This window comes from Engystomops pustulosus, chromosome 4, assembly GCF_040894005.1.
Source record: "Engystomops pustulosus chromosome 4, aEngPut4.maternal, whole genome shotgun sequence".
Taxonomy (NCBI): domain Eukaryota; kingdom Metazoa; phylum Chordata; class Amphibia; order Anura; family Leptodactylidae; genus Engystomops; species Engystomops pustulosus.
Genome location: NC_092414.1, coordinates 12025139 through 12049115, shown reverse-complemented (window position 1 = coordinate 12049115; position 23977 = coordinate 12025139). Strand labels below are relative to the sequence as shown.

The following is a 23977-nucleotide window of genomic DNA, read 5'->3' as shown; positions in this document are numbered from 1 at the left end:
TGTGAGGACACAACCCCAGTACAATTCTGGAATATAAATCCATATATCACAGTCCTGCTGCTACTAACAACATACATAAAGGTCTGATTACACATCTCTCTGGGGACAATACCTAACACTGGATGCAGAGAGCACAGTGACAGCAGTGTGAGGACATGCTCCCAGTACAATTCTGGAATATAAATCCATATATCACAGTCCTGCTGCTACTAACAACATACATAAAGGTCTGATTACACATCTCTCCAGGGATAATACTATACACTGGCTGCAGAGAGCACAGAGCACAGCAGTGTGAGGACACTCCCCTAGTACAATCCTGGAATATAAATCCATATATCACAGTCCTGCTGCTACTAACAACATACACAAAGTTCTGATTACACATCTCTCCAGAGACAATACATAACTCCCTTGCACAACACAATTGGAATATTGGAGGGCAGTGGGGTTGCAGAAGGGGCTTTTTCCTCTATTTAACTCCTTCCATGCCACAGTAACTAATGGCCAAGGCATCTAAGGGGTCCAAACAGTCAGGATGTGCATGTTTCTATGACGGCGCAGGCCTCATTCTAGGAATGGATACACCTTTGTCATTGGATCTTCCCCTTGTTGTGCGACAAGCGGAGGCGAGGCGGCAGGACGCGGCCGCTTTCACACTCCGGAGCGCGGTTTTGGCCGGAGGTTACCCACAGTTCAGTGATTCTTCATTCACAGCTCCGTCCCCTCTCCTGTACCGGCCGCTATTGTACCGCGCCGGGAATCATAGCCAGACATGTAACAGACACCACTGTGTGCGGAAGAGGCCGATAACTGCGAGACAAAGGCGGAAGGAGCGGTGATTATCAGAGAAAATGTCCTCTAATGTGACTTCTGATGACATCGGGAGAACCACGAGTCACTGGAGATCTGAGTGATTAAACCTCTGTCTATGTTGTTAGTAGCAGCAGGACTGTGAAATATGGATTTATATTCCAGGATTGTACTGGTGGTGTCTACTAACACTGCTGTGCTCTGTGCTATCTGCAGCCTGGGTTAGGCATTGTCCCTGGTGAGATGTGTAATCCGACTTTTGTGTATGTTATTAGTAGCAGCAGGACTGTGAAATATGGATTTATATTCCAGGACTGTACTGGGGGCGTGTCCTCACACTGCTGTGCTGTTTTCTCTCTGCAGCTGGTGTTGGGTATAGTCCCTGGAGAGATGTGTAACCAGAACCTTTGTGTATGTTGTTAGTAGCAGCAGGACTGTGAAATATGGATTTATATTCCAGGTTTGCACTGGGGTTGTATCCTCACACTGCTGTGCTGTTTTCTCTCTGCAGCTGGTGTTGGGTATTGTCCCAGGAGAGATGTGTATTTAGAACCTTTGTGTATGTTGTTAGTAGCAGCAGGACTGTGGAATATGGATATATATTCCTGGATTGTAACTGGTGCATCTCAGAGTATCCCAGAGACATTAAGGAGTGTAGAGCAGCAGGGATGGGGCAGCGTGAGAGGCAGGGGACTCTAGCACCTACCGAATCTGCATCGCTGCTGCTCGTCTGCTCGGAGGCCACATCCCGGGGGTCATCAGACATGGCGAGTCAGTGAGAGAAGACGTTCTCCGGACCTAGAGAGGACACAAGAGGGCGGCTTTACTTATTTCTACACTCTAGTCACATCCAAAGCTGCATGAACATAATACAGGAGAAGCAGGAAGAAACCACAGGCAGCCAGGCAGACAACAGAGAACAATAGCATCCACTTCCTGATATGCATTATTGGTATCTATTGTTTCCAGTAACCAGGTAATTATACTAATTACTGGATGTACACGGCCGGCGCTCACACACGAGGGGCAGACAACAAGCCACAGAGTCCACAGCCGCTACAGGTTCAATGGGCAGCAGGGAGCCCCCCTTGGCTTCTGTATAGTTGGGCTATTTGAACTGTCTGGGGTCTGTATACAAGGGAGGTCTGGGGTCTGTATACAGAGAAGGTCTGGGGTCTGTATACAGGAGAGGTCTGGGGTCTGTATACAGGAGAGGTCTGGGGTCTGTATACAGGAGAGGTCTGGGGTCTGTATACAGGAGAGGTCTGGGGTCTGTATACAGGAGAGGTCTGGGGTCTGTATACAGGAGAGGTCTGGGGTCTGTATACAGGAGAGGTCTGTATACAGGGCTGGTCTGGGGTCTGTATACAGGGGAGGTCTGGGGTCTGTATACAGGAGAGGTCTGGGGTCTGTATACAGGAGAGGTCTGGGGTCTGTATACAGGAGAGGTCTGGGGTCTGTATACAGGAGAGGTCTGGGGTCTGTATACAGGAGAGGTCTGGGGTCTGTATACAGGAGAGGTCTGGGGTCTGTATACAGGGGAGGTCTGGGGTCTGTATACAGGGGAGGTCTGGGGTCTGTATACAGGAGAGGTCTGGGGTCTGTATACAGGAGAGGTCTGGGGTCTGTATACAGGGGAGGTCTGGGGTCTGTATACAGGGGAGGTCTGGGGTCTGTATACAGGGGAGGTCTGGGGTCTGTACACAGGAGAGGTCTGGGGTCTGTATACAGGAGAGGTCTGGGGTCTGTATACAGGAGAGGTCTGGGGTCTGTATACAGGAGAGGTCTGGGGTCTGTATACAGGAGAGGTCTGGGGTCTGTATACAGGAGAGGTCTGGGGTCTGTATACAGGGGAGGTCTGGGGTCTGTATACAGGGGAGGTCTGGGGTCTGTATACAGGAGAGGTCTGGGGTCTGTATACAGGAGAGGTCTGGGGTCTGTATACAGGGGAGGTCTGGGGTCTGTATACAGGGGAGGTCTGGGGTCTGTATACAGGGGAGGTCTGGGGTCTGTACACAGGAGAGGTCTGGGGTCTGTATACAGGGGAGGTCTGGGGTCTGTATACAGGGGAGGTCTGGGGTCTGTATACAGGGGAGGTCTGGGGTCTGTATACAGGGGAGGTCTGGGGTCTGTATACAGGGGAGGTCTGGGGTCTGTATACAGAGAAGGTCTGGGGTCTGTATACAGGGGAGGTCTGGGGTCTGTATACAGGGGAGGTCTGGGGTGTGTATACGGGGGAGGTCTGGGGTATGTATATAGAGGGAAGGTCTGGGGTCTGTATACGGGGGAGGTCTGGGGTCTGTATACAGGGGAGGTCTGGGGTCTGTATACAGGGGAGGTCTGGGGTCTGTATACAGAGAAGGTCTGGGGTCTGTATACAGGGGAGGTCTGGGGTCTGTATACAGGGGAGGTCTGGGGTGTGTATACAGGGGAGGTCTGGGGTCTGTATACAGGGGAGGTCTGGGGTCTGTATACAGGAGAGGTCTGGGGTCTGTATACAGGGGAGGTCTGGGGTCTGTATACAGGGGAGGTCTGGGGTCTGTACACAGGAGAGGTCTGGTCTGGGGTCTGTATACAGGGGAGGTCTGGGGTCTGTATACAGGGGAGGTCTGGGGTCTGTACACAGGAGAGGTCTGGTCTGGGGTCTGTATACAGGGGAGGTCTGGGGTCTGTATACAGGAGAGGTCTGGGGTCTGTATACAGGGGAGGTCTGGGGTCTGTATACAGAGAAGGTCTGGGGTCTGTATACAGGAGAGGTCTGGGGTCTGTATACAGGGGAGGTCTGGGGTCTGTATACAGGAGAGGTCTGGGGTCTGTATACAGGGGAGGTCTGGGGTGTGTATACAGGGGAGGTCTGGGGTCTGTATACAGGGGAGGTCTGGGGTCTGTATACAGGGGAGGTCTGGGGTCTGTATACAGGGGAGGTCTGGGGTCTGTATACAGGAGAGGTCTGGGGTCTGTATACAGGGCTGGTCTGGGGTCTGTATACAGGGGAGGTCTGGGGTCTGTATACAGGGGAGGTCTGGGGTCTGTATACAGGGGAGGTCTGGGGTCTGTATACAGGGGAGGTCTGGGGTCTGTATACAGGGCTGGTCTGGGGTCTGTATACAGGAGAGGTCTGGGGTCTGTATACAGGAGAGGTCTGGGGTCTGTATACAGGAGAGGTCTGGGGTCTGTATACAGGGGAGGTCTGGGGTCTGTATACAGGAGAGGTCTGGGGTCTGTATACAGGAGAGGTCTGGGGTCTGTATACAGGGGAGGTCTGGGGTCTGTATACAGGGGAGGTCTGGGGTCTGTATACAGGGGAGGTCTGGGGTCTGTATACAGGAGAGGTCTGGGGTCTGTATACAGGGGAGGTCTGGGGTCTGTATACAGGGGAGGTCTGGGGTCTGTATACAGGGGAGGTCTGGGGTCTGTATACAGGGGAGGTCTGGGGTCTGTATACAGGGGAGGTCTGGGGTCTGTATACAGAGAAGGTCTGGGGTCTGTATACAGAGAAGGTCTGGGGTCTGTATACAGGGGAGGTCTGGGGTGTGTATACGGGGGAGGTCTGGGGTATGTATATAGAGGGAAGGTCTGGGGTCTGTATACGGGGGAGGTCTGGGGTCTGTATACAGGGGAGGTCTGGGGTCTGTATACAGGGGAGGTCTGGGGTCTGTATACAGGGGAGGTCTGGGGTCTGTATACAGAGAAGGTCTGGGGTCTGTATACAGGGGAGGTCTGGGGTCTGTATACAGGGGAGGTCTGGGGTGTGTATACAGGGGAGGTCTGGGGTCTGTATACAGGGGAGGTCTGGGGTCTGTATACAGGAGAGGTCTGGGGTCTGTATACAGGGGAGGTCTGGGGTCTGTATACAGGGGAGGTCTGGGGTCTGTACACAGGAGAGGTCTGGTCTGGGGTCTGTATACAGGGGAGGTCTGGGGTCTGTATACAGGGGAGGTCTGGGGTCTGTACACAGGAGAGGTCTGGTCTGGGGTCTGTATACAGGGGAGGTCTGGGGTCTGTATACAGGAGAGGTCTGGGGTCTGTATACAGGGGAGGTCTGGGGTCTGTATACAGAGAAGGTCTGGGGTCTGTATACAGGAGAGGTCTGGGGTCTGTATACAGGGGAGGTCTGGGGTCTGTATACAGGAGAGGTCTGGGGTCTGTATACAGGGGAGGTCTGGGGTGTGTATACAGGGGAGGTCTGGGGTGTGTATACAGGGGAGGTCTGGGGTCTGTATACAGGGGAGGTCTGGGGTCTGTATACAGGAGAGGTCTGGGGTCTGTATACAGGGGAGGTCTGGGGTCTGTACACAGGAGAGGTCTGGTCTGGGGTCTGTATACAGGGGAGGTCTGGGGTCTGTATACAGGGGAGGTCTGGGGTCTGTACACAGGAGAGGTCTGGTCTGGGGTCTGTATACAGGGGAGGTCTGGGGTCTGTATACAGGAGAGGTCTGGGGTCTGTATACAGGAGAGGTCTGGGGTCTGTATACAGAGAAGGTCTGGGGTCTGTATACAGGAGAGGTCTGGGGTCTGTATACAGGGGATGTCTGGGGTCTGTATACAGGGGAGGTCTGGGGTCTGTATACAGGGGAGGTCTGACGTCTGTATACAGGGGAGGTCTGGCGTCTGTATACAGGGGAGGTCTGGGGTCTGTATACAGGGGAGGTCTGGGGTCTGTATACAGGGGAGGTCTGGGGTCTGTATACAGGGGAGGTCTGGGGTCTGTATACAGGGGAGGTCTGGGGTCTGTATACAGGGGAGGTCTGGGGTCTGTACACAGGGGAGGTCTGGGGTCTGTACACAGGGGAGGTCTGGGGTCTGTACACAGGGGAGGTCTGGGGTCTGTACACAGGGGAGGTCTGGGGTCTGTATACAGGAGAGGTCTGGGGTCTGTATACAGGAGAGGTCTGTATACAGGAGAGGTCTGTATACAGGCGAGGTCTGGTGTCTGTATACAGGGCTGGTCTGGGGTCTGTATACAGGGGAGGTCTGGGGTCTGTATACAGGAGAGGTCTGGGGTCTGTATACAGGGGAGGTCTGGGGTCTGTATACAGGGGAGGTCTGGGGTCTGTATACAGGGCTGGTCTGGGGTCTGTATACAGGAGAGGTCTGGGGTCTGTATACAGGGGAGGTCTGGGGTCTGTATACAGGAGAGGTCTGGGGTCTGTATACAGGAGAGGTCTGGGGTCTGTATACAGGGGAGGTCTGGGGTCTGTATACAGGGGAGGTCTGGGGTCTGTATACAGGGGAGATCTGGGGTCTGTACACAGGAGAGGTCTGGGGTCTGTATACAGGGGAGGTCTGGGGTCTGTATACAGGGGAGGTCTGGGGTCTGTATACAGGGGAGGTCTGGGGTCTGTATACGGGGGAGGTCTGGGGTCTGTATACAGAGAAGGTCTGGGGTCTGTATACAGGGGAGGTCTGGGGTGTGTATACGGGGGAGGTCTGGGGTGTGTATATAGAGGGAAGGTCTGGGGTCTGTATACGGGGGAGGTCTGGGGTCTGTATACAGGAGAGGTCTGGGGTCTGTATACAGGGGAGGTCTGGGGTCTGTATACAGGGGAGGTCTGGGGTCTGTATACAGAGAAGGACTGGGGTCTGTATACAGGGGAGGTCTGGGGTCTGTATACAGGGGAGGTCTGGGGTCTGTATACAGGGGAGGTCTGGGGTCTGTACACAGGAGAGGTCTGGTCTGGGGTCTGTATACAGGGGAGGTCTGGGGTCTGTATACAGGGGAGGTCTGGGGTCTGTACACAGGAGAGGTCTGGTCTGGGGTCTGTATACAGGGGAGGTCTGGGGTCTGTATACAGGAGAGGTCTGGGGTCTGTATACAGGAGAGGTCTGGGGTCTGTATACAGAGAAGGTCTGGGGTCTGTATACAGGAGAGGTCTGGGGTCTGTATACAGGGGATGTCTGGGGTCTGTATACAGGGGAGGTCTGGGGTCTGTATACAGGGGAGGTCTGACGTCTGTATACAGGGGAGGTCTGGCGTCTGTATACAGGGGAGGTCTGGGGTCTGTATACAGGGGAGGTCTGGGGTCTGTATACAGGGGAGGTCTGGGGTCTGTATACAGGGGAGGTCTGGGGTCTGTATACAGGGGAGGTCTGGGGTCTGTACACAGGGGAGGTCTGGGGTCTGTACACAGGGGAGGTCTGGGGTCTGTACACAGGGGAGGTCTGGGGTCTGTACACAGGGGAGGTCTGGGGTCTGTATACAGGAGAGGTCTGGGGTCTGTATACAGGAGAGGTCTGTATACAGGAGAGGTCTGTATACAGGAGAGGTCTGTATACAGGGGAGGTCTGGTGTCTGTATACAGGGCTGGTCTGGGGTCTGTATACAGGGGAGGTCTGGGGTCTGTATACAGGAGAGGTCTGGGGTCTGTATACAGGGGAGGTCTGGGGTCTGTATACAGGGGAGGTCTGGGGTCTGTATACAGGGCTGGTCTGGGGTCTGTATACAGGAGAGGTCTGGGGTCTGTATACAGGAGAGGTCTGGGGTCTGTATACAGGGGAGGTCTGGGGTCTGTATACAGGAGAGGTCTGGGGTCTGTATACAGGAGAGGTCTGGGGTCTGTATACAGGGGAGGTCTGGGGTCTGTATACAGGGGAGGTCTGGGGTCTGTATACAGGGGAGATCTGGGGTCTGTACACAGGAGAGGTCTGGGGTCTGTATACAGGGGAGGTCTGGGGTCTGTATACAGGGGAGGTCTGGGGTCTGTATACAGGGGAGGTCTGGGGTCTGTATACGGGGGAGGTCTGGGGTCTGTATACAGAGAAGGTCTGGGGTCTGTATACAGGGGAGGTCTGGGGTGTGTATACGGGGGAGGTCTGGGGTATGTATATAGAGGGAAGGTCTGGGGTCTGTATACGGGGGAGGTCTGGGGTCTGTATACAGGAGAGGTCTGGGGTCTGTATACAGGGGAGGTCTGGGGTCTGTATACAGGGGAGGTCTGGGGTCTGTATACAGAGAAGGTCTGGGGTCTGTATACAGGGGAGGTCTGGGGTCTGTATACAGGGGAGGTCTGGGGTGTGTATACAGGGGAGGTCTGGGGTGTGTATACAGGGGAGGTCTGGGGTCTGTATACAGGAGAGGTCTGGGGTCTGTATACAGGGGAGGTCTGGGGTCTGTATACAGGGGAGGTCTGGGGTCTGTACACAGGAGAGGTCTGGTCTGGGGTCTGTATACAGGGGAGGTCTGGGGTCTGTATACAGGGGAGGTCTGGGGTCTGTACACAGGAGAGGTCTGGTCTGGGGTCTGTATACAGGGGAGGTCTGGGGTCTGTATACAGGAGAGGTCTGGGGTCTGTATACAGGGGAGGTCTGGGGTCTGTATACAGAGAAGGTCTGGGGTCTGTATACAGGAGAGGTCTGGGGTCTGTATACAGGGGAGGTCTGGGGTCTGTATACAGAGAAGGTCTGGGGTCTGTATACAGGGGAGGTCTGGGGTGTGTATACAGGGGAGGTCTGGGGTGTGTATACAGGGGAGGTCTGGGGTGTGTATACAGGGGAGGTCTGGGGTCTGTATACAGGGGAGGTCTGGGGTCTATATACAGGAGAGGTCTGGGGTCTGTATACAGGGGAGGTCTGGGGTCTGTATACAGGGGAGGTCTGGGGTCTGTACACAGGAGAGGTCTGGTCTGGGGTCTGTATACAGGGGAGGTCTGGGGTCTGTATACAGGGGAGGTCTGGGGTCTGTACACAGGAGAGGTCTGGTCTGGGGTCTGTATACAGGGGAGGTCTGGGGTCTGTATACAGGAGAGGTCTGGGGTCTGTATACAGGGGAGGTCTGGGGTCTGTATACAGGAGAGGTCTGGGGTCTGTATACAGGGGAGGTCTGGGGTCTGTATACAGGGGAGGTCTGGGGTCTGTATACAGGGGAGGTCTGGCGTCTGTATACAGGGGAGGTCTGGGGTCTGTATACAGGGGAGGTCTGGGGTCTGTATACAGGGGAGGTCTGGGGTCTGTATACAGGGGAGGTCTGGGGTCTGTATACAGGGGAGGTCTGGGGTCTGTATACAGGGGAGGTCTGGGGTCTGTATACAGAGAAGGTCTGGGGTCTGTATACAGGGGAGGTCTGGGGTCTGTACACAGGGGAGGTCTGGGGTCTGTACACAGGGGAGGTCTGGGGTCTGTACACAGGGGAGGTCTGGGGTCTGTACACAGGGGAGGTCTGCGGTCTGTACACAGGGGAGGTCTGGGGTCTGTATACAGGGGAGGTCTGGGGTCTGTATACAGAGAAGGTCTGGGGTCTGTATACAGGAGAGGTCTGGGGTCTGTATACAGGAGAGGTCTGGGGTCTGTATACAGGAGAGGTCTGGGGTCTGTATACAGGAAAGGTCTGGGGTCTGTATATAGGAGAGGTCTGGGGTCTGTACACAGGGGAGGTCTGGGGTCTGTACACAGGGGAGGTCTGGGGTCTGTATACAGGGGAGGTCTGGGGTGTGTATACAGGAGAGGTCTGGGGTCTGGATACAGGAGAGGTCTGGGGTCTGTATACATGGGAGGTCTGGGGTCTGTATACAGGAGAGGTCTGGGGTCTGTATACAGGGGAGGTCTGGGGTCTGTATACAGGGGAGGTCTGGGGTCTGTATACAGGAGAGGTCTGGGGTCTGTATACAGGAGAGGTCTGGGGTCTGTATACAGAGAAGGTCTGGGGTCTGTATACAGGGGAGGTCTGGGGTCTGTACACAGGGGAGGTCTGGGGTCTGTACACAGGGGAGGTCTGGGGTCTGTACACAGGGGAGGTCTGGGGTCTGTACACAGGGGAGGTCTGCGGTCTGTACACAGGGGAGGTCTGGGGTCTGTATACAGGGGAGGTCTGGGGTCTGTATACAGAGAAGGTCTGGGGTCTGTATACAGGGGAGGTCTGGGGTCTGTACACAGGAGAGGTCTGGGGTCTGTATACAGGAGAGGTCTGGGGTCTGTATACAGGAGAGGTCTGGGGTCTGTATACAGGAAAGGTCTGGGGTCTGTATATAGGAGAGGTCTGGGGTCTGTACACAGGGGAGGTCTGGGGTCTTTACACAGGGGAGGTCTGGGGTCTGTATACAGGGGAGGTCTGGGGTGTGTATACAGGAGAGGTCTGGGGTCTGGATACAGGAGAGGTCTGGGGTCTGTATACATGGGAGGTCTGGGGTCTGTATACAGGAGAGGTCTGGGGTCTGTATACAGAGGAGGTCTGGGGTCTGTATACAGGGGAGGTCTGGGGTCTGTATACAGGAGAGGTCTGGGGTCTGTATACAGGAGAGGTCTGGGGTCTGTATACAGGGGAGGTCTGGGGTCTGTATACAGGAGAGGTCTGGGGTCTGTATACAGGAGAGGTCTGGGGTCTGTATACAGGAGAGGTCTGGGGTCTGTATACAGGAGAGGTCTGGGGTCTGTATACAGGAGAGGTCTGGGTTCTGTATACAGGAGAGGTCTGGGGTCTGTATATAAGGGAGGTCTGGGGTCTGTATACAGGAGAGGTCTGGGGTCTGTATACAGGAGAGGTCTGGGGTCTGTATACAGGGGAGGTCTGAGGTCTGTATACAGGAGAGGTCTGGGGTCTGTATACAGGGAAGGTCTGGGGTCTGTATAGAGGAGAGGTCTGGGGTCTGTACACAGGAGAGGTCTGGGGTCTGTACACAGGAGAGGTCTGGGGTCTGTATACAGGGGAGGTCTGGGGTGTGTATACAGGGGAGGTCTGGGGTCTGTATACAGGGGAGGTCTGGGGTCTGTATACAGGGGAGGTCTGGTCTGGGGTCTGTATACAGGGGAGGTCTGGGGTCTGTATACAGGGGAGGTCTGGTCTGGGGTCTGTATACAGGGGAGGTCTGGGGTATGTATACAGGGGAGGTCTGGGGTCTGTATACAGGAGAGGTCTGGGGTCTGTATAAGGGGGAGGTCTGGGGTCTGTATACAGGGGAGGTCTGGGGTGTTTATACAGGAGAGGTCTGGGGTGTTTATACAGGGGAGGTCTGGGGTCTGTATAAAGGGGAGGTCTGGGGTCTGTATACAGGGGAGGTCTGGGGTCTGTATACAGGAGAGGTCTGGGGTCTGTATACAGGAGAGGTCTGGGGTCTGTATACAGGGGAGGTCTGGGGTCTGTATACAGGGGAGGTCTGGGGTCTGTATAAAGGGCTGGTCTGGGGTCTGTATACAGGAGAGGTCTGGAGTCTGTATACAGGAGAGGTCTGGGGTCTGTATACAGGAGAGGTCTGAGGTCTGTATACAGGGATGGTCTGGGGTCTGTATACAGGGATGGTCTGGGGTCTGTATACAGGAGAGGTCTGGGGTCTGTATACAGGGGAGGTCTGGGGTCTGTATACAGGGGAGGTCTGGGGTCTGTATACAGGGGAGGTCTGGGGTCTGTATACAGGGGAGGTCTGGGGTCTGTATACAGGGGAGGTCTGGGGTCTGTATACAGGGGAGGTCTGGGGTCTGTATACAGGGGAGGTCTGGGGTCTGTATAAAGGGCTGGTCTGGGGTCTGTATACAGGAGAGGTCTGGGCTCTGTATACAGGAGAGGTCTGGGGTCTGTATATAAGGGAGGTCTGGGGTCTGTATACAGGAGAGGTCTGGGGTCTGTATATAAGGGAGGTCTGGGGTCTGTATACAGGAGAGGTCTGGGCTCTGTATACAGGAGAGGTCTGGGTTCTGTATACAGGAGAGGTCTGGGTTCTGTATACAGGAGAGGTCTGGGCTCTGTATACAGGAGAGGTCTGGGTTCTGTATACAGGAGAGGTCTGGGCTCTGTATACAGGAGAGGTCTGGGTTCTGTATACAGGAGAGGTCTGGGGTATGTATATAGAGGGAAGGTCTGGGGTCTGTATACAGGAGAGGTCTGGGGTATGTATATAGAGGGAAGGTCTGGGGTCTGTATACAGGGGAGGTCTGGGGTCTGTATACAGGGGAGGTCTGGGGTCTGTATACAGGGGAGGTCTGGGGTCTGTATACAGAGAAGGTCTGGGGTCTGTATACAGGGGAGGTCTGGGGTCTGTATACAGGGGAGGTCTGGGGTGTGTATACAGGGGAGGTCTGGGGTCTGTATACAGGGGAGGTCTGGGGTCTGTATACAGGAGAGGTCTGGGGTCTGTATACAGGAGAGGTCTGGGGTCTGTATACAGGAGAGGTCTGGGCTCTGTATACAGGGGAGGTCTGGGGTCTTTATACAGGGGAGGTCTGGGGTCTGTATACAGGGGAGGTCTGGGGTCTGTATACAGGAGAGGTCTGGGGTCTGTATACAGGAGAGGTCTGGGGTCTGTATATAAGGGAGGTCTGGGGTCTGTATACAGGAGAGGTCTGGGGTCTGTATACAGGAGAGGTCTGGGGTCTTTATACAGGAGAGGTCTGGGGTCTGTATACAGGAGAGGTCTGGGGTCTGTATACAGGGGAGGTCTGAGGTCTGTATACAGGAGAGGTCTGGGGTCTGTATACAGGGAAGGTCTGGGGTCTGTATACAGGGGAGGTCTGGGGTCTGTATACAGGGGAGGTCTGGGGTCTGTATACAGGGGAGGTCTGGGGTCTGTATACAGGGGAGGTCTGGGGTCTGTATACAGGGGAGGTCTGGTCTGGGGTCTGTATACAGGGGAGGTCTGGGGTCTGTATACAGGGGAGGTCTGGTCTGGGGTCTGTATACAGGGGAGGTCTGGGATATGTATACAGGGGAGGTCTGGGGTCTGTATACAGGAGAGGTCTGGGGTCTGTATAAGGGGGAGGTCTGGGGTCTGTATACAGGGGAGGTCTGGGGTCTGTATACAGGGGAGGTCTGGGGTCTGTATACAGGAGAGGTCTGGGGTCTGTATACAGGAGAGGTCTGGGGTCTGTATACAGGGGAGGTCTGGGGTCTGTATACAGGGGAGGTCTGGGGTCTGTATAAAGGGCTGGTCTGGGGTCTGTATACAGGAGAGGTCTGGAGTCTGTATACAGGAGAGGTCTGGGGTCTGTATACAGGGGAGGTCTGGGGTCTGTATACAGGGGAGGTCTGGGGTCTGTATAAAGGGCTGGTCTGGGGTCTGTATACAGGAGAGGTCTGGAGTCTGTATACAGGAGAGGTCTGGGGTCTGTATACAGGAGAGGTCTGGGGTCTGTATACAGGGATGGTCTGGGGTCTGTATACAGGGATGGTCTGGGGTCTGTATACAGGAGAGGTCTGGGGTCTGTATACAGGGGAGGTCTGGGGTCTGTATACAGGGGAGGTCTGGGGTCTGTATACAGGGGAGGTCTGGGGTCTGTATACAGGGGAGGTCTGGGGTCTGTATACAGGGGAGGTCTGGGGTCTGTATAAAGGGCTGGTCTGGGGTCTGTATACAGGAGAGGTCTGGGCTCTGTATACAGGAGAGGTCTGGGGTCTGTATATAAGGGAGGTCTGGGGTCTGTATACAGGAGAGGTCTGGGGTCTGTATATAAGGGAGGTCTGGGGTCTGTATACAGGAGAGGTCTGGGCTCTGTATACAGGAGAGGTCTGGGTTCTGTATACAGGAGAGGTCTGGGCTCTGTATACAGGAGAGGTCTGGGTTCTGTATACAGGAGAGGTCTGGGCTCTGTATACAGGAGAGGTCTGGGTTCTGTATACAGGAGAGGTCTGGGGTATGTATATAGAGGGAAGGTCTGGGGTCTGTATACAGGGGAGGTCTGGGGTCTGTATACAGGGGAGGTCTGGGGTCTGTATACAGGGCTGGTCTGGGGTGTATAGATGGGGTGGAATATATTTGGGGGGGGGGGTGGCTTCTGTATAGTTGGGCTGTTTGAACAGTCTGGACTCTGTAGATATGTAGGCTTCTCCCTGATGTTGTGGAATTACCCTTCTTGTATGATGATAGCGGCGCTGGTGCCCCCCCCCCCCCCCCTCGCTATATACAGGTGTATGCAGTGCGAGTCACCCGTGTGGTTACCCTCTTTACCCTCCTGATCTCCTCTTTCTTCCTTCTATTTGCACCAGTTCACACTGTGCCCGCCGTCCCGCCCTCACATTTATCAGCGCCCGCTCTGTCACCTCTGCCATGGGTTTTGGAGCGGTGGAGCACATCCGCACAGATCAGCGCACATGACGTGTGGGTCACTGTACACAGGGGGTCTACATCTCATCACAGAACTCATGTACATTAACCCTTTCTGGCTCATTTAGCCAGTGGACTGACTTGTGTGTGATTATACAGAGGGTCCGGGGTCTGCATAGAGACGGGACTGCTGGGTGATTATTGGGATAAGAGAGGTCCGGGGTCTGCATAGAGACGGGACTGCTGGGTGATTTATCGGAATAAGAGAGGTCTGGGGGTCCGTATAGAAGGGGGATCTGATCTGGAGTCTATAAGTAAATGGGTGGGGGGGTCTGATGTGATGTGTGAGATTGGGAGAGGATTACATTAGGATCACAATAGATGTGCAGAGCATCTGGATTTTGTCAGTAGGTTTAGTTTGGGGTCTGTATAGGTGGAGGGTCCGGTACCTATATAGATGTTGGGTCTGGTTGCTGTATAGATGTTGGGTCTGGTTGCTGTATAGATGGAGGGTCTGTATAGACAGGGATCAGGTCTGGGGTCTGTATAGATGTAGGGTCTGTATAGATGTAGGGTCTGGGGTCTGTATAGATGTAGGGTATGGGGTCTGTATAGATGTAGGGTATGGGGTCTGTATAGACAGGGATCAGGTCTGGGTCTGTATAGCTGTAGAGTCTGGGGTCTGTATAGCTGTAGAGTCTGGGGTCTGTATAGCTGTAGAGTCTGGGGTCTGTATAGCTGTAGAGTCTGGGGTCTGTATAGATGTAGAGTCTGGGGTCTGTATAGATGTAGGGTCTGGGGTCTGTATAGATGTAAGGTCTGGGGTCTGTATAGATGTAAGGTCTGGGGTCTGTATAGACAGGGATCAGGTCTGGGTCTGTATAGATGTAAGGTCTGGGGTCTGTATAGATGTAAGGTCTGGGGTCTGTATAGATGTAAGGTCTGGGGTCTGTATAGCTGTAGAGTCTGGGGTCTGTATAGCTGTAGAGTCTGGGGTCTGTATAGATGTAGGGTCTGGGGTCTGTATAGATGTAGGGTCTGGGGTCTGTATAGATGTAAGGTCTGGGGTCTGTATAGACAGGGATCAGGTCTGGGTCTGTAGAGATGTAGGGTCTGGGGTCTGTATAGACAGGGATCAGGTCTGGGGTCTGTATAGATGTAGGGTCTGGGTCCTGTATAGACATGGATCAGGTCTGGGTCTGTATAGATGTAGGGTTTGGTCTTGTGTCTGTATAGACAGGGATCGTGTTCTGGTATCTGTATAGATGTAGGGTCTGGTCTGGGGTTTTTAGGGATGACAAATCTGAACTATAAAATGTAAAAATGCAGAGCGTGCTCTTCAGTCTGAATAGATGGAGGGTATGGTCTGGGGTCTGTATGGATGGTGTTTGGTCTGGGGTCTGTATAGATGTAGGGTCTGGTCTGGGGTCTGTATAGATGTAGCGTCTGGTCTGGGGTCTGTATAGATGTAGCGTCTGGTCTGGGGTCTGTATAGATGTAGCGTCTGGTCTGGGGTCTGTACAGATGCAGGGTATGGTCTGGGGTCTGTATAGATGTTGGGTCTGGTCTGGGGTCTGTATGGATGGTGTTTGGTCTGAGGTCTGTATAGATATAGGGTCTGGTCTGGGGTCTGCCAATTCCATCTTAACTTTGGTTGTTTTTTGCAACAGCAGAATTTGTACAAAAATAAATTGTGGATGGCGCCTTATAGGGATATTTCAATCATGCATAAGGGATAACTTATCACTGGCTGGATGCCCTATCATCCCAAATAGAGGGTCCCTTGTACCCCTGATAAACTAAATGTAAGTCCCACATGTCTGAACACAACTTTCACTTGAATTATATCAGTATAATAGTATATGACACAGAATATATAACATATAATAAAGTAAAACAATAAATAATAAATTTGACATAATAATAACCTTATGTGCCCCCTCCTGAGTGTTATCAGCAGCCTCTCACCTCTGCCTCGGCCTCTGCAGTGCATCCTCTCTGCCCCACACGTACTAGAGAGCACAGAGCTCATCCTCCTCCTCATCATCCTCCTCCTCCCCCAGGGCCATGTGCCAGCTCTGGGGAGTCTGTGTTTACCTCTCTCCATGACAACCATCCACCTGTGGCTGCTGCGTTCCAAGCCTCGTTCTGAAGTTTAGTAGCGTTGTGATTGGGTAGAACTGTGAAGCCACGCCCACCACGGACTTTCGCTATCTGCCTGTGTGGTGTGTCAGAATAATACAGTGAGGACAAACCAATGAGAGTACTGGTTACAATTCTCAAACGCCACTAAGAAATAAGAGCTGGAAGTTGATTGGCTGCCTTTATAACCACGCCTGAAGACTCGCTTACAGACAAGGTTAACCAATAAGATTGCTGCTTAGAGGCAAGAGCAGGAAGCTGATTGGTTGTCCACATAGTTAGGCCAATCAAGCCATCAAATGTATAGTGAAGGGATTGAACGGCAAGGTCAGTTGCCCATAACAACCAATAAGATCACTGCTTTCATTTTTAAATGTGTATTTCAGAAATGAGAGCTGGAAGCTGATTGGTTTCTATCTCATTTCCACAAGTTTTAAAAAATGTATGCCAAAACTAAGGGTTTTATGGATGTTATGATGAAACTTGATATTTATGAGGATGTCAGATGTCGACCGCAATGTTAACTATTAAACAAACTAAGTATATTAAATAAAATCGATGATTTACACTCTTGATCAGTACATGGTGCTCCATGTTTGTGACTTCTGAGAGATTGCACCCATCTTAAAGGGATTGTCCAGGCACACACCTCATGCCCTGTATGACATGTAAAGTGGAGAGTTGCCAGTGCACCCCAGACACTGCTGTTGCCAAGGGAATCGGCCGACCCAGCAAATATTATATATATGAGTCCCTTCTAATTGGAATAGAACCGTCAGCCCAAAATTATTGACCAAAACAGAAGACCGGACTCAAAAATACCAAAAAATGAGCCCCCATAATCAGGGCTGGAAAAGAAAATACCAGCATAACAATAAAACTGCTGGCCACAATGGAAAATACTGTTCAGTTGGCAATCCTTTCCTTGGTCTAAATGTCTAACAGGTGCAGATTTTACCTCTGCCAAACTATTAAAAAATGGGAGCCCAGAACCTCTTTTAGTATGGGTCATCAATTTTAGATCAGTAGGATCCAATATCTGGCATTGCAACTGATAATCTTTTCCTGGTAGTCTCCATTTTCTTGTTTGTTGGCTGATCAGCCATCCCAAATATGGTTGTGCCCGTGGGGCCACAAAATGAATTGGTACCATAATGGGCCATATGTGGTCATAGTGGTGGCCATAGGACCACACTATGTATGGATACCATTAGAGTCTTAATGTGGTTCTAGAAATACAACATGTACGGAGACATAATGAACCATATGTGGTCCTAGGGAATGCCCTTAGGACCAAGATATGTATGGATACTGTAATGCTCCATATGTGGTTCTAGGGGTGCCTATATGACCACACCATGTATGGATCCCATAATATGTGGTCCCATGGTTGGCCCCAGGTCCACACTATGTATGGATAGCATTATAGACCTTATGTGGTCCTAGGGGTGCCCATAGAAACACACTATATATGGATACTGTAATGGTCCAAATGTGGCCCTAGCGGTACCCATAGGACCTTACTATATATGGATACCGTAATGGTCCATATGTGGCCCTAGGGCTACCCATAGGACCTTACTATATATGGATAAGGTAATGGTCTATATGTGGTCCAAAGGGTGCCCATAGAACCACACTATATATGGATACCGTAATGGTCCATATGTGGCCCTAGGGTTGCCCATAGAACTACACTATTTATGGATACCGTAATGGTCCATATGTGGCCCTAGGGGTACCCATAGGACCTTACTATATATGCATAAGGTAATGGTCTATATGTGGTCCTAGGGGTGCCATAGAACCACACTATATATGGACACCGAAATGGTCCATATGTGGTCCCTATAGAACCACATTATGTATGGGTACTATTCAGAGGCCATATTTGGTTACTGCTTATTGTGATCTGTATATGAGGTTCCATTCGGTTACGCACATCAAATCTGGTCTGTTCATAAATTTCCGCCACATGTGACTACTATACCTAATCTACAAATTTCTCCATAAACATCTCTTTTTAATGGCTAAAGGCTACACGACCCATTTCCTAGAAGTGGGGGGCACATATTTTGGGATGTTTTAATACATTGTAAGACTTTGCTAATTTCTGCTGGATTTATCTTTCCACTTGCAAACAGTATACAAGAGATTTCATTTGGAAAACGAGACGTGGGTGTCCATTGTGAATGTTTTACGCGAAACCAAGCAGCAGAGATAATTGTGAGAATACTTTATATCTCATACATGCTCGCAGCTTATGAAACAATCTGAAGGCAGAGCACAGAGTCTTAAAGGGGTGGTAGATCTGTCAATTTTTTCGGTTCAATATTCTCGGTTGTGGTGGCCACACATTTCCCCTGCAGCGGCCATTAGACGACAACTGGAGCATTACACAATGACTATTCACATGAGGGGTCAGGAGTATAAAACATGGACTACGGGGTCCACAATAGTTAAAGGACCCGACAATTCAATAACATCCCTAATACTTCCTAGTAGGGTGTCATTGTCATTATCATGGAACTCCTTTATATTATGTCTGTGAGCTAACCCGTTACTATATTCTGTATTTCTTGTAAATTTCCTTCTCCGATTCAGAAGGTAAGTCGATTAACTTGCATTACTGCCACAAAGCATGACTTGTTTACCTAGCAGATGGCGCAGATTGTGTACTGCGTCTGAACAAATTGAATCATTCCATGTCTTCTGAAGGAAATCTGTCATCCTAAACTTTGTATAATATGATTTAGAAGCATTTTCCCTTGTGTATATTTTAGAGAGCGAGCTGTGTACTGAAAACACAATGCTGATTTACTTTCACAGAGCTGAAACTTGTAAAAGTTCATTTAAAGGACAAATATAATTATCATTAATAATGACGTAAATGATACAAACACATAACTAAGTTGTGAAAAATAGCTTTTATAGAATATAACTACTATAATACTGCCTCCTATGTACAAGAATATAACTACTATAATACTGCCCCCTATGTACAGGAATATAACTACTATAATACTGTCCTCTATGTACAAGAATATAACTACTATAATACTGCCCCCTATGTACAAGAATATAACTACTATAATACTGCCCCCTATGTACAGGAATATAACTACTATAATACTGCCCCCTATGTACAAGAATATATCTACTATAATACTGCCCCCTATGTACAAGAATATAACTACTATAATACTGCCCCTATGTACAGGAATATAACTACTATAATACTGCCCCCTATGTATCGGAATATATCTACTATAATACTGCCCCCTATGTACAAGAATATAACTACTATAATACTGTCCTCTATGTACAAGAATATAACTACTATAATACTGCCCCCTATGTACAGGAATATAACTACTATAATACTGCCCCCTATGTACAGGAATATAACTACTATAATACTGCCCCCTATGTACAAGAATATAACTACTATAATACTGCCCCCTATGTACTGGTGGAGGCTGCTGATACTTGTAGTACTATATATTATGTGTGACATAGGTGCGGTAGACATAAATCCTGGTGTCACTATATTGCGGTACTCCTAAATTTCAGCTGTCATAGTGTAGCAAAAAGTTCAGCTTTTTCCTCTTAACATCCAATTGATGTTTATGGGCCACTTATGGTAATATGCAGCGTGCAGGCCCGGCGCCCGCTGCAGCCCTCAGTAATTCTCCTACAGGTGACGCGTCTGAGCTGCTGCTCATTAATCTTTGAGCTAAGAGAAGGCAGAGACAAGAATTTATGCTTTCTATGCGTTTCCGTGGCAACTTGTTTAGAGGGGGTTAACTCCTTCTGTGCTGGTAAGGCTGATATTTTATCAAAAATATAAAATAATTCCATGTTATAATTCATATTCTAAGGAAAACCCCACATCAAGAAGCAGTGACAGAGATGGGTAAAGCATGACCACACAGGGGGCGGAGATGATCACCACTAGGTATAGGACAGGTTATAGGCTAGTGAGGCAGTTGTCAAGGGCATCTACTTTCTAGTGGCTTTCCCCATTGTTTTGGATGCACTGTGTGTCACTATTATTTATGCAATGTATGGCGGGATTCTTTAGGCACTGTATGGCGCTATTATTTATACAATATATGGCGGGATTCCTTAGGCACTGTATGGCGCTATTATCTATACAATGTATGGCGGTATTCCTCAGGCACTGTATGGTGCTGTTATGTATACAATGTATGGCAGTATTCCTCAGGCACTGTATGGCGCTGTTATGTATACAATGTATGGCAGTATTCCTCAGGCACTGTATGGCGCTGTTATGTATACAATGTATGGCGGTATTCCTCAGGCACTGTATGGTGCTGTTATGTATACAATGTATGGTGGTATTCCTCAGGCACTGTATGGCGCTGTTATATATACAATGTATGGCGGTATTCCTCAGGCACTGTATGGCGCTGCTATTTATACAATGTATGGCGGTATTCCTCAGGCACTGTATGGCGCTGTTATGTATACAATGTATGGCGGTATTCCTCAGGCACTGTATGGCGCTGTTATATATACAATGTATGGCGGTATTCCTCAGGCACTGTATGGCGCTGTTATGTATACAATGTATGGCGGTATTCCTCAGGCACTGTATGGCGCTGTTATATATACAATGTATGGCGGTATTCCTCAGGCACTGTATGGCGCTGTTATGTATACAATGTATGGCGGTATTCCTCAGGCACTGTATGGCGCTGTTATGTATACAATGTATGGCGGTATTCCTCAGGCACTGTATGGCGCTGTTATGTATACAATGTATGGTGGTATTCCTCAGGCACTGTATGGCGCTGTTATATATACAATGTATGGCGGTATTCCTCAGACACTGTATGGCGCTGTTATGTATACAATGTATGGCGGTATTCCTCAGGCACTGTATGGCGCTGTTATATATACAATGTATGGCGGTATTCCTCAGGCACTGTATTGTGGTGTTATGTATACAATGTATGGCGGTATTCCTCAGGCACTGTATGGCGCTGTTATGTATACAATGTATGGCGATATTCCTCAGGCACTGTATGGCGCTGTTATGTATACAATGTATGGCGGTATTCCTCAGACACTGTATGGCGCTGCTATTTATACAATATATGGCGGTATTCCTCAGGCACTGTATTGTGGTGCTATGTATACAATGTATGGCGATATTCCTCAGGCACTGTATGGCGCTGTTATGTATACAATGTATGGCGGGATTCTTTAGGCACTGTATGGCGCTGTTATGTATACAATGTATGGTGGTATTCCTCAGGCACTGTATGGTGCTGTTATGTATACAATGTATGGCGGTATTCCTCAGGCACTGTATGGTGCTGTTATGTATACAATGTATGGCGATATTCCTCAGGCACTGTATGGCGCTGCTATTTATACAATGTATGGCGGTATTCCTCAGGCACTGTATGGCGCTGTTATATATACAATGTATGGCGGTATTCCTCAGGCACTGTATGGCGCTGTTATGTATACAATGTATGGCGGTATTCCTCAGACACTGTATGGCGCTGTTATGTATACAATGTATGGCGGTATTCCTCAGGCACTGTATTGTGGTGTTATGTATACAATGTATGGCGGTATTCCTCAGGCACTGTATGGTGCTGTTATGTATACAATGTATGGCGGTATTCCTCAGGCACTGTATGGCGCTGTTATGTATACAATGTATGGCGGTATTCCTCAGGCACTGTATGGCGCTGCTATTTATACAATATATGGCGGTATTCCTCAGGCACTGTATGGCGCTGTTATATATACAATGTATGGCGGTATTCCTCAGACACTGTATTGTGGTGTTATGTATACAATGTATGGCGGTATTCCTCAGGCACTGTATTGTGGTGTTATATATACAATGTATGGCGGTATTCCTCAGACACTGTATGGCGCTGTTATGTATACAATGTATGGCGGTATTCCTCAGGCACTGTATTGTGGTGTTATGTATACAATGTATGGCGGTATTCCTCAGACACTGTATGGCGCTGTTATGTATACAATGTATGGCGGTATTCCTCAGGCACTGTATTGTGGTGTTATGTATACAATGTATGGCGGTATTCCTCAGACACTGTATTGTGGTGTTATGTATACAATGTATGGCGGTATTCCTCAGGCACTGTATTGTGGTGTTATATATACAATGTATGGCGGTATTCCTCAGACACTGTATGGCGCTGTTATGTATACAATGTATGGCGGTATTCCTCAGGCACTGTATTGTGGTGTTATGTATACAATGTATGGCGGTATTCCTCAGGCACTGTATGGCGCTGTTATGTATACAATGTATGGCGGTATTCCTCAGACACTGTATGGTGCTGTTATGTATACAATATATGGCGGGATTCCTCAGGCACTGTATGGTGCTGTTATGTATACAATGTATGGCGATATTCCTCAGGCACTGTATGGCGCTGTTATGTATACAATGTATGGCGGTATTCCTCAGGCACTGTATGGCGCTGTTATGTATACAATGTATGGCGGTATTCCTCAGGCACTGTATTGTGGTGCTATTTATACAATGTATGGCGGTATTCCTCAGACACTGTATGGCGCTGCTATTTATACAATGTATGGCGGTATTCCTCAGGCACTGTATGGTGCTGTTATGTATACAATGTATGGCGGTATTCCTCAGGCACTGTATGGTGCTGTTATGTATACAATGTATGGCGGTATTCCTCAGGCACTGTATGGTGCTGTTATATATACAATGTATGGCGGTATTCCTCAGGCACTGTATGGTGCTGTTATGTATACAATGTATGGCGGTATTCCTCAGGCACTGTATGGCGCTGTTATGTATACAATGTATGGCGGTATTCCTCAGGCACTGTATTGTGGTGTTATGTATACAATGTATGGTGGTATTCCTCAGACACTGTATGGCGCTGCTATTTATACAATGTATGGCGGTATTCCTCAGGCACTGTATGGTGCTGTTATGTATACAATGTATGGCGGTATTCCTCAGGCACTGTATGGTGCTGTTATGTATACAATGTATGGCGGTATTCCTCAGGCACTGTATGGCGCTGTTATGTATACAATGTATGGCGGTATTCCTCAGGCACTGTATGGCGCTGTTATGTATACAATGTATGGCGGTATTCCTCAGGCACTGTATGGTGCTGCTATTTATACAATGTATGGCGGTATTCCTCAGGCACTGTATGGCGCTGTTATGTATACAATGTATGGCGGTATTCCTCAGGCACTGTATGGTGCTGTTATGTATACAATGTATGGCGGTATTCCTCAGGCACTGTATGGCGCTGTTATGTATACAATGTATGGCGGTATTCCTCAGGCACTGTATGGCGCTGTTATATATACAATGTATGGCGGTATTCCTTAGGCACTGTATGGCGCTGTTATGTATACAATGTATGGAAGTATTCCTCAGGCACTGTATGGCGCTGTTATATATACAATGTATGGCGGTATTCCTCAGGCACTGTATGGCGCTGTTATGTATACAATGTATGGCGGTATTCCTCAGGCACGGTATGGTGCTGTTATGTATACAATGTATGGCGGTATTCCTCAGGCACTGTATGGTGCTGTTATGTATACAATGTATGGCGGTATTCCTCAGGCACTGTATGGTGCTGTTATGTATACAATGTATGGCGGTATTCCTCAGGCACTGTATGGTGCTGTTATGTATACAATGTATGGCGGTATTCCTCAGGCACTGTATGGCGCTGTTATATATACAATGTATGGCGGTATTCCTCAGGCACTGTATGGCGCTGTTATGTATACAATGTATGGCGGTATTCCTCAGGCACTGTATGGTGCTGCTATTTATACAATGTATGGCGGTATTCCTCAGGCACTGTATGGCGCTGTTATGTATACAATGTATGGCGGTATTCCTCAGGCACTGTATGGCGCTGTTATATATACAATGTATGGCGGTATTCCTTAGGCACTGTATGGCGCTGTTATGTATACAATGTATGGAAGTATTCCTCAGGCACTGTATGGCGCTGTTATATATACAATGTATGGCGGTA

At 49.9% G+C, this 23977-nt stretch overlaps 1 protein-coding gene across 4 annotated transcripts in view; it reads right to left on the bottom strand.

Annotated features, from left to right (window-relative positions):
• Positions 1 to 15929, bottom strand: part of AGBL3 (AGBL carboxypeptidase 3) — a 76874-nt gene extending 60945 nt beyond the window's left edge. For 2 of the 4 annotated variants that reach the window (XM_072145131.1, XM_072145134.1), the window contains exons 1-2: positions 15744 to 15883; positions 1520 to 1611 (exon numbers count right to left, since the gene is read on the bottom strand). In XM_072145131.1, coding sequence (XP_072001232.1) covers positions 1520 to 1579 — 60 coding nt within the window. In that variant the 5' untranslated portion in view covers positions 1580 to 1611; positions 15744 to 15883. Of the gene's footprint in view, positions 1 to 1519; positions 1612 to 15743 lie in introns of those variants that run through there. The other 2 variants (XM_072145132.1, XM_072145135.1) reach the window with 2 other exon arrangements.
• Positions 15930 to 23977: the final 8048 nt, after the last annotated feature.